General features: G+C 40.2%; 1 protein-coding gene across 1 annotated transcript; it reads right to left on the bottom strand.

Moving 5' to 3' along the window:
- Positions 1-4,127: 4,127 nt before the first annotated feature.
- LOC118049136 (uncharacterized) lies at positions 4,128-8,942 on the bottom strand. The gene is made up of 3 exons (XM_035059034.2): positions 8,575-8,942; positions 6,445-7,485; positions 4,128-6,117 (listed from the first exon to the last, which is right to left on the bottom strand). The coding sequence occupies exons 1-3, from the start codon at positions 8,940-8,942 to the stop codon at positions 4,128-4,130; spliced, it is 3,399 nt and encodes a 1,132-aa protein (XP_034914925.2).
- Between the last annotated feature and the right edge of the window lie 2,418 nt (positions 8,943-11,360).

Below are 11,360 nucleotides of genomic sequence, written 5' to 3'. Positions count from 1 at the left end.
CCATTTGTTTGTCCAACCTTTTCTCATGAACCAAAATATGCTTCATACCCTCTCTGGTTCCTTATGGGGCCCTTTCTTGCTCCATTGAGTATTGTACTTTATTATTATTTTTAAAAGGAAAATTCAAAAGTTTTGGTTTTGTTCATGAAAACAGCAACCTTTAATGCAATTAGCAATGCTCGTAAAAAATTCAGAAGTTTTTATGATGATAACCTTTTTGGGCTTTGGTTCACTATGGACCTCTATGTGCATTTTTCTTGCCCCCAGTGTGGTGTACAATACTTGTTAGGTTTAAAATTTGTTTGGTTCTCTCCAATTGATGGAGTCATTTCCTTAGTTATGCGTAAGAAAAGAGTTTATTTAAGTAAAAATATTTCAAATGCTATGAGATCATGCGCTTATGAAGAAAAAAGTTCTTTTCAGAGAGAATTCATGGCCAAACTTTATTTTATTGATTGGGAAATTACGAAATATATCAAGCGTAATATTTCCTTACAGAGTCAGAATTCACGGGCCTAATTAGATCTTCTCCATCCATTCTAGACAATAACAAAGCTCCTCCTGAGAATGCTTTCTTCACCACGTAAGGCCCCTCATAGTTAGGCGCCCATTTACTCTGATCTTCTCCGGGTAACGACAATATTTTCTTCAGTACAAGATCTCCTTCATGGAATCCTCGAGGTCGAACCTTCTTGTCATATGATTTAGCCATCCTTCTTTGGTAGAGTTGATGATGACAGATTGCGGCTATCCTCTTTTCACTGATCAGATTCAGCTGTTCATATCTAACTTTTGCCCATTCTACCTCTTCCAGCTTAGAGTCTAACAACACTCTCAATGATGGGATTTCCACTTCTAAAGGCATCACCGCCTCCATTCCGTATACCAACATGTATGGGGTGGCTCCTGTTGAGGTTCGAACTGCGGTGCGATATGCATGAAGGGCAAATGGCAACATCTCATGCCAATCCTTATAGGCGACTACCATCTTCTGAATAATCTTTTTGACATTCTTGTTAGCAGCTTCTACCGCACCATTCATCTTTGGTCTATATGGCGAAGAATTGGAATGCTTGATTTTCCATTTAGTGCAGAGCTCTATTATCATCTTGCCGTTGAAATTCTGGGCATTATCAGTTATAATCTTTTCTGGTGGACCATACCGACATATCAAATCTCTCTCAATAAATTTCTTCACCACTTTTTGTGTCACATGAGCAAATGACCCGGCTTCTACCCGTTTTGTGAAGTAGTCAATAGCCACGAGAATAAACCTATGACCATTGCTGGCTTTTGGGTTTACAGGTCCAATCACATCAATTCCCCACATCGCGAAGGGCCACGGAGATGTCAAGTTAAACAGAGGAGCTGGAGGGGCATTGATTTTGTCACTGTATACTTGGCACTTATGACATTTTCGGACATAGTCGATGCAATCTTTCTCTAATGTCATCCAGAAGTACCCGACTCTTTGTATCTTCCTAGCCATCACATGTCCACTAGCATGGGTTGAGCAAATCCCTTCATGGACTTCCCGTAAAGTGCTTTTTGCCTCGAATTCATCCAAACATCTCAACAAAGTCCCGTCAGATGATTTCTTATACAAAATCTCCCCATCAAGATAAAAATCCATTGCCAACCTCCTCAAGGTCTTCTTGTCAATTTTGGATGCCCCCATGGGATATGCCTGGTTTTGGATGAAATTCTTGATATCATAGTACCAAGGGTTTCCATCCACTTCTCTTTCGACTGAGCAGCAATGAGCTGGGTTATTTTTGATATTGATGTGTACCGGTTGTACCTTGTGCCCAAAATCTATCTTGGCCATAGATGCTAGTGTGGCCAAAGCATCTGCAAACTGGTTTCCTTCCCTTCCCAGATGGGTGAACTCTATTTCCTCAAATTCTCTAGCCAGCTTAGACAGGTATTCTTGGTAAGGCCTTAACTTCTCTTCTTTGGTTTGCCATTCTCCTTTTACTTGGCAAATGATCAGCATTGAGTCTCCATACACATCTATCTTTTTTATGTTCATCTCTAATGCAGCCTCTAAACCAAGAATGCAAGCTTCATACTCAGCCGTGTTGTTGGTGCACCCGAACTGCAGCTTAATTGAAACCGGATACTGCTTCTTATCAGGAGAGATTATCACTGCACCTGCTCTGTTACCACATACATTTACAGCACCATCAAAATACATAACCCACCAATCTGATTTCTCTTCCTCAATTGCAAGCACATCTTCATCGGGAAGGTCAAAGTTTAACGACTCATAATCTTCCATAGCATGGTCAGCCAGGTGATCGGCAATAACACTCCCTTTCACGGCTTTCCTTGTCATATATATTATGTCATACTCAGCCAAAAGAACTTGCCATCTTGCAATTCGGCTAGATAGATAAGGCTTTTCACAAATGTACCTCAACGGGTCTAATTTGGAAATTAACCATGTAGTGTGATACAACATATACTGACGTAATCTTTTTGTAGCTCATGTTAGTGCACAACACAGCTTCTCAATCACAGTATACCTAAACTCACATTCCGTGAACTTCTTGCTTAGGTAATAAATGGCCCTTTCCTTCCTTCCGATTTCATCATGTTGCCCAAGCACACATCCCATTGCTGTTTCGGTTACTGTTAGGTACAATATCAATGGCCTTTCTGGTATAGGAGGAACAAGCAGAGGTGGATTTAACAAGTACTGCTTGATTTTCTCAAAAGCCTCATCACACTCTTCATTCCATATTCCAGGGTTCTTCTTCCTTAACAAACGAAAGATCGGGTCACAAGTCGTGGTTAATTGGGATATAAACCGAGAGATGTAATTCAACCTTCCTAAGAAACCTCTCACCTCCTTCTCAGTCTTGGGGGGTGACATAGATTGAATAGCCTTTACTTTTTCAGGGTCCACTTCTATCCCTTTGTCACTCACCACAAATCCCAACAACTTACCGGATTTCACCCCGAATGAACACTTTGCTGGGTTAAGCCTTAACTTATATTTCCTTAGCCTTTCAAATAATTTCTTCAATATTTGGACATGATTCTCTCCCTCTTTAGATTTAGCAATCATGTCATCCACATATACTTCAATCTCTTTGTGCATCATGTCGTGAAACAAAGTCACCATAGCCCTTTGGTAAGTGGCCCCAGCATTCTTTAAACCAAATGGCATGACTTTGTAGCAAAAGGTTCCCCATGGTGTTACAAAAGTTGTCTTCTCCTTATCCTTTTGCGCCATTCTTATCTGATTGTAGCCTGAAAACCCATCCATGAAGGAATATGTGGAGCTGCGTGCTGCATTATCAACTAACATATCTATGTGTGGTAAAGGGAAATTATCTTTAGGGCTAGCCCGGTTTAAATCCCTAAAGTCCACGCAAACTCTGATTTTACCTTCCTTTTTGGGTACCACCACTATGTTTGACACCCATTGTGGATACTTCACTACTTCCAAAAAACCAGCGTTCCATTGTTTTTCAATTTCTGCCTTTACTTTGATTAAGATCTCCGGATGAGTTCTCCTTAACTTCTGCTTAATCGGCTTGCATCCTTCCATCAGTGGTATCCTATGTACTACAATGTCCGTATCCAAACCAGGCATATCCTCGTAGGACCAGGCAAAGACATCTACATAATCTTGGAGCAGTGTAATCAATTCTTCCTTTGCTTCAGGGGTGATCAAAGTCCCTATTTTCAGCTCTCGCTTGATTTCTTCATTGCCTACATTTATGGTTTCAAGTTCCTCTTTAGCGGGCCTCCAAGCCTGTTCGTGTTGTTCTATTAATTTTGTGAATTCCCATATGTTTTTCTCCTCCCATTCCTCATCTTCTACAGCCACTATGTATTCTTTAAAGTTTGGCCATTCATTCTCAATGTAAAGTGCAGGTGTTGTTGTGGAGGATCCACTTTCAGGGTTCCTGAAAGCGGAAAGTGATGTGTAAATGGATAGTAAGACATCAAGATAAATTTTGAAAATGCATGATCTCATTAAAAGCAAAAGATTGGCTCAAAAACAAAATAAGATCCAATTGACATCTTGAGCCTCGATTGTCAATGAATAAAAACAAAACAAAGCAGAAAAAGGCAAACAACATGGATAAAATTAATCCAACGATCATTGTTGATTACATTTTAAAAACCAATGGAGCTTCTTGGGTCTCCCAATTTTGGAACTTCTCTCCTTCGGCTAGCTTTCGAACAAAAGTCTTGACGGTGACTTCTTCCAAAGTGTGGATGGTTAATTGTGGCAGCTCTTCATCCCTTCTTTCGGATTCAATTTTATCAGCAATGTTCTTGACTTGATTTTCCTCTAGAGTGTTTATGTTCATTGAAAAAAACTTCTGAAGGAGGTTTCCATGTCCCTTATCAGGTTGCATCACATATGCGGCCTTTGGAAATGAAATCCTGATTGGAGGGATGGCTAAGCTTTCTTCTTCAGGCTTCCTTCCTTCAATCCTAGCCATTCTCTTCTCCTTTCTTGCACCAGCAGCTCGCTTGTAATCCGCCTTTTTGGGCTTATATCCAAGCCCAAACCTCTGTTCTGCAGCTTTCAATTTGATTATATCCATCCATTCAAGCCTTCCTTGCTCAATGTCATATGGGAAAGGAATCTTGTTTTTCAAAAAGCTTTTAGCGGCCATTTTGGTGGCCTCCGAGATTTCTGGCTTCCTCACCACAGTGTTCTCGGGCACCCACTCGGTATTCACAACCTCAAATGCATGAAGGTTTCCATCCTTACAATCTTCTGCTTCAATGAATGGAACCGCCACATTTCTTACCATTGATATAGTCTCCTCAACCTTAACAGTAACCAGGACACCATTGGCAATGTACTTCAAACATTGATGTAGCGAGGAGGTGACAGCTCCCGCGGAATGTATCCATGGCCTTCCTAACAACATGCTATAGGAAGGGTGGATATCCATCACTTGAAGGGTTACTAAAAAGACTTGTGGACCCACAGCTAGTTCAACCTCAATTGACCCTATCACTTGCCTTGGTGAGCCATCGTACGCTCTCGTCGTCATCACACTGGGTTGCATGTGTGAGGGATCTACCGGCATTTCATCCAGCATATGCCTTGGTAACACATTAAGGGCCGAGCCGTTATCGATGAGAACCTTACCGATGAGACAATCTTTGCATCGGACCGTGACATACAAGGGCTTGTTATGTCCAGTTCCTTCAGCGTCGAGTTCATCTTCTGTGAAATATAAGTAATTGGCAGCATGGATCCTCCCTACTAGATGCTCCATAGTCTTTTGTTCAATATCTTGGGGTACGTAGGCCTCATTCAGTACTTTTTGCAAAGCATTACGATGCGGCTCGGAGCTGAGTATTAATGACATGATGGAGATCTTGGCAGGGGTCTTCTTCAACTGATCCACTATACAGTACTCACTATGCTTCATCAATTTCAAGAACTCATTTGTTTCTTCCTCAGTCACAGGTTTATTCACCTCAAACTCTTTATCGAGGTCCAACACCTCCTTGCCTTTAGCCTTTCTTTGTTTCTCTAGTTCTTCAGGTGTGAAACAACGACCACTCCTAGTTAGCCCACTTATCTCAGTTCGAAACAGCGGCAAATGAGTTTCAATATTCGAGGTATAACCATAATCTCCAAGCATCATCCCATAGTCTACTTTGTTTGCATATGAGGGCTTAGTTAATACCAATTTTGAGAGCCCATTAGCTGTTGATTGGACTCTACATTTCCCTTGATTCTCTATCATCTCGATCTCTTCATTATCTCTTGCAGCCTCAATCCTTAGCTCTCCTAAAGTCAACATTCTCGCAACCTTTTGATGAAACTCAATGCATTCATCAATGTGATGCCCTTTCTTTTTATGAAATGGGCAAAAATCATTTTCCCTCACGTAATGTTCAGATGGTTTCTCCAAATGTCCAGATTGTACCAACATCTCGTACAGCCTCGCCATGGTCACTTTTAGCACCTTCTCTTTGCTACCAACTTCCATAGTATTCACTCCACTACCACTTGTAGCATGTTTGGGTAGAGGGTTTGAATTCACATTAGGCGAATCTTCAAAAGTGACCCATCCGATTTTGATAAGCTGTGATACCCTCTTCTTAAAAGCTACACAGTTTTCGATGCTATGGCCCGTATTACCAGCATGGTATTCACAAAGTCAACTCGGGTTGTACCAGGTAGGGAAAGGTGGTTGCATAGGTGGTAGTGGTAGGGGAGCTATATGTCCAATACTTAGCAATTTGGCATATAACTCTTTTAGGGTCATTGGCAAAGGTGGCAATGGTTCTTCTGGTTGTCGGTTGTCTCTTCTTTGGTAAATGTTTTGGTTATTGGTCGGGAATTTTATTTGATGGGGTTGTTTTGGGATGGAGGGTTTGGAAAAGTTAATGCTGGTGATTTGGGAGGTAGGTGTTTTGGTAGTTTTGGTAGTTTTTTCTTTCCCTTGGTACCTGCCTTCTAAGTTATTCACCTCAATTTCCTTTTTCTTCCCAAAAAAACCCTTCTTCTCTATAGGTTCTGCAATTCTCCCACTTCGAATTCCTTGCTCAATCCTTTCAGCAATTCGCACAGCATCATAGAAATGCTGGGCTGAGCTACCCATAAGGTGTTCGTAATATGGGGCCCTAAAAGTATTGGCAAACAATGTCACCATCTCCGTCTCTATTAGTGGAGGTTGTACATTGATAGCTTGGTCTCGCCACCTTTGAGCATAAGCCCTCACCGACTCTTGATTTCCTTTTTCCATGGCAATCAAACTTGTCCTATCAGGAGCAATCTCAAGATTGAACTTGTATTGCTTTAAGAAAGCATCTGCCATGTCCGTCCATTTCCTTATCCTAGCATTGTCCAACCTCATATACCAGCTGAGGGCCGATCCTGTCAGGCTATCCTGGAAGAAGTAAATTAACAATTTATCATCATGGATAACTTCTGCCATCTTGTTATAGTAGGAACGAAGATGAGTCTTTGGACATTCCATTCCGGTATACTTAATAAACTCCGGCACTCTGAACTTCTTTGGAATTACGATGTTAGGCACCAAACATATTTCAGCGGCCCTAATTGGATCAAATAAATCATTTCCTTCAACTGCCCTTAGCCTTTCTTCTAGTGCAATCCACTTATCATACCCTTCATGATTAGAGAATTTGACGTCATGTGGATCCTCGTTTGTTAAATCCATTGTAACAGGGATTTGGATGGGCCGAGTGGGATTAGGATGCTGCTTATTTGGTGTATTTTCCCCCACGTTTATAGGTGTGACAGGAATTTGAGCAGCTGCTGGTGCTTCATTAGGTTGAGTAGACGTTCCCTCTCCATCTTTAGCTCTCAAAATTTTCTCTAACATACTGGTTAGGTGCGCCACATCATTCCGAACTCCTTCAAGCTCTCTTTGGTACTGAGCTTCCGGTTGTGACCTTTCTTCGTTTTCCATTCTTTTTCTTTGTCGAGTGTTGTGGATTTTAGAAGGGGGACCTATGTTTCTTAATCTGCAGATGCGTGCATAGATGTATGAGAAAAATGCATGATAGTTATAAGAATGCTTTGTTCATTAGGTATGGATGCAGCCTTCTTGTGAATGAATAATAGCCACCACATTATAAACATAGTTTCTTTTGCCACATTGCTTTGATAGGAGTTCTGCCTTTCGAGTCGTTTGCTTGAATCATGTTCACCAAGAGACGGATTTTGCATAAGAAGATGAGTCAACGCCCTTTTCATTAATTCTTGATAAATTCATTACATTTAGAAATAAAAAGAAATACAACATGTTAATCCCTTTCCTCCATAAACTCTTTAACCAAAGGTAAGAAGGCAAAGCCGCGGTTCTGAATCTTCCCTAGAAAGGCATCGGTTTCAGCTAGGCTTCAGCGATAGCGAATGATGTCTCCTCCCACGTTCCGCGCATTGATTCTAATAATTCGAGCATGTGCAGCAGCTTCGTCCATTTGCTCATCTGTCTTGGTCATTTTTTCTATGAGCAACATGTTGGTTCTATTCAAAGCAGTGTTGTTGGCGTCGATTTGATCCTTGTGTTTTTCCATTGTTACTAGCTTCTCGTCTAAATACTTCACCTTTTCACGTTCTTTGTCAAGTTTTATCCTCATAACTTTTATCTCATTCCTCTTAACCGCTAACTCTACTTCAACATCCTCGAAACCTCTCCTTTTATTTCTTCTTTTACAATCCCCGTAGAACGGCTTTCCAACTCCATATATTTCTTATTCAAATCCTCACACTTCCCAATCCTATCCATTAGTTCGAACTGCACTTGTGTAAATTTTTCTTGGTAATATTCTGCACTTCCTTGGCAATCGTTAAAGTCCATCTCCATTGCTTCAAGTTCAGAGCAATTTTGCATCCAATCCAAACTCATTTCGACTAGCTCCTTCTCACTTTCTTTCCTAGCAATCTTCTCCTCACCTAGCTTTAACTCAAGCTTTATTATTTTCGCATCTCTAGACTGTATTTGCTCATCTAGAAATGCTCTCCTTTTATCCTCTTCTAGCATCATTTCTTCCAACATTGCCTTGTCTTTTCTGCTTTTGCTCAACTCTATTCGAAGTTTTTCCACTTGCCTTCTCAACTCATCTTCATTGTTAACCCTTTTTCTCTTAATAGGCTCTTCTACAGCTTGAGGAGATTTGGCTCCTACACAAGGCACGGCTGAAGCAGCTAAGTCTCTCCATTTTGCATATCCTTCGCTTGCACTTGGATCTTTTAAACCTTCTATCTCAACCAAAACCAGATGCTTCCAATCTTGTTTAATGATCTCCAAAACCTCTTTTGCAATGGGATCTTTGAACAAACCAAAGAATTGAGCAATTCCCATAGTCCTGGGAACAAACTGCATGCCCCCAAGTTGCCTTACCACTAAGGCAGGAGCATAACTCACATAACCTGTAAGCCCTACTAATGGTACCCAACGTCTTTGTCCACAACTCATTAGGACCTTCACTGTTGTTACCCATGGGGCTCTCCACTTAAAATCACTATTAGGCAAACCTTCTAATTTGTCAACCCAACCTTGGTTGTCTAGATCTCCCCATTCTTCTTCTTCTACTAACTTCAGGGGTCTTTGGGTGAACCACCAAAAATTATTGAAGACAGGTTTTTTTGTTTCGATATGGCTAACCATCCAAATATACAACAATTGCGTGCAACATCTCATTGCTCCTTTTCCAGTCCTCCTGCAGTGGTTAAGTGTCAAAATCGTTTCAGCTAAAATAGCAGCCACTGGATTGATTTGTGTATTCTCATACTCTACATAAGCAGCAGCGGCCTCCAAACTCACTAAACCAGTCTGGCTTGGGAACAACACAAGGCCAAATATACCCAAAGCAATCAATCTCTCTTTTTCAAATCCTGACTTCTTTTCCAATTCAATTTCTAGCATCCTCCATTTCAACCCGGTACCATTTTTTTCCAAAAACTTTTCCAAGTTGGAGATTCTGAGCAATTTTGATAGTTCAGGGATGATCTTGTCAGATCTCAAAGGCAAATAAATCCGATACAGGTTGTTTGGAAACTCAGTCAACAATCCATATTCCTCAACCGTGGGACATAGGTCTATGCTTCCAAAAGAAAAACATCGGTAGTCTGGATCCCAAAAATGAACTAAAGCTCGCACAGCTGGGATTAAAACTTCTACCCTGGCAATTTCCACCAAACGTCCGTATTTCTTAAAAAATGCATCTTTATCTACATTCTGAAAATGAGTCGTTAACTTGTTCACCTCATTCATAATGCAATTCAAGTTCTTGATTGGTGACATCTTCTTAGCATCGCTTCTAAGGTAGTCTCCTTCAGTCAATTGTGATAATTCAGAATTTTTCCCATACTCTATGATGGAAGATTTAGTGATGATGGCCATTTCGTTCACAAGTCCTGCAATTCAAAATGCATTGGGGGTTAGACTTGTTTTAATGCAAAAGATATTATGGAGCATACACCCTAAGGATAGGTTCTAATTCCTTTATGTGAGACATAGGGTAGGTTTACTACTTGGTCTCTAAAAAGAGGGTCTCTTACTGTTCCAGTGATCACCCTCGTAAAGGCAATATGGGGGTCCAACAGATAGTGGGATGGCACGTGTACCAATTACAATCAGTCTAAACACTCAGCAAAGAGTTGGGGTTTACACAAACTTAAACCTTGACTCAAGTCATAAGGCAAGCTGCTAGTTCCCCACTTAACTTAAAGTTATATGTGTGTGCCCTCAAAAACATAATAATAATAATAATAAAGTGATGCATGACTGTACCATGTATGATAGAATGTAAAGATGCATGCTAAAGCTTTTAAACAAAGTATCATTCATATAAGAAAACAAAAACCAATAACACATAGCAATAAACAAACAAATTATCAAGCTTAGTCCTAAGTCCCAAGTGGAGTCGCCATCCTGTCGCACCCTCGCGGCGGAGCGCGGCGTCGTGGCGACTTTCGATTGATTTCAGGGTCTTTTGTATTTTTGTGAAGGAGACGCCACCTAGTATTTTGGTCACTAGGAACCCTAACTGGTCTTTCAGAGATTCCAAAGCAAGGGACTGGTTGCGTAAAGGGAAGGTATTAGCACCCCTAGTACGCCCTACCTAAGGTAAGCTGCTTGATGTTTGGTTTGCTCTATAATTGCTATGGTGTTGGTGTTTTTCTAATCCCATCAATTTTCCTAGGTTTGATTCAAATAAAATTTATTTGGATAGAAATCCAAGGAGATTCCATGTGCTTTGAAAGCTTATTTTTCCCTTTAGTATTTCAAGAGTTTGCGACTCGTAAATCGCAAGGAAATGAGAAACAAAACCTATATTTTTTTATATTTTATACTCTCACGGCTCGTAAACCGTGGAGTAAGAAAATTTTTGAAATGTTTTCGATTATAATCAAGGCTTCTTTCACGAATGTGTGCAGATTTATTACTCCCAATAATATTTTGGATATTCGTCCTTTAAGGATTTCTTTATCCAAACATTAGCGGTGAATAATAGATTAATTCCCCCCCCAAAATAGGATTTTTATATTTTTTTGAAATATTGGCCAATACCCTTTGGAGTTTTACAAACATGTTGTAAAATCCAGAAATGCAAGAAAATAATTTTTTTGTTGTGTTTACGAAATCCATGCGAAAACACCTTTGTTGAAACTTCAAATATTTTTTTTTATACATACATAAAAAAAGAATTCAAAACATGTTAGGGTATTGGCCGTATGCAACACACAAGAAAAACATTTTTTATATTTTTGTCGAAACGCAAACATCACAATTAGACGTAAACATCAAAATGGAAAAATAGCAAGCCATCATACATATTATAAGCATTACAAGAAGCTTGAAACAATTCGTAACAAAAACCCAATCAAAGCC

The sequence above is a fragment of the Populus alba genome, chromosome 3 (genome assembly GCF_005239225.2).
Source record: "Populus alba chromosome 3, ASM523922v2, whole genome shotgun sequence".
Taxonomy (NCBI): Eukaryota; Viridiplantae; Streptophyta; class Magnoliopsida; order Malpighiales; family Salicaceae; genus Populus; species Populus alba.
The sequence above is the reverse complement of the archived record's forward strand: the minus strand, read 5'-3'. Positions and strand labels throughout refer to the sequence as shown.

Bases quoted from the DNA above. Each gene is read 5' to 3' on its own strand.
- LOC118049136 (XM_035059034.2), bottom strand. From the start codon at position 8,942: ATGAGTTGTGGACAAAGACGTTGGGTACCATTAGTAGGGCTTACAGGT. The intron at 7,486-8,574 runs GCAAGTGGAAAA...ACGCATCTGCAG, and splicing joins AATGAAGATGAGTTGAGAAG to ATTAAGAAACATAGGTCCCC. The intron at 6,118-6,444 runs GTACCAAGGGAA...TACGGGCCATAG, and splicing joins GTGAATAACTTAGAAGGCAG to CATCGAAAACTGTGTAGCTT.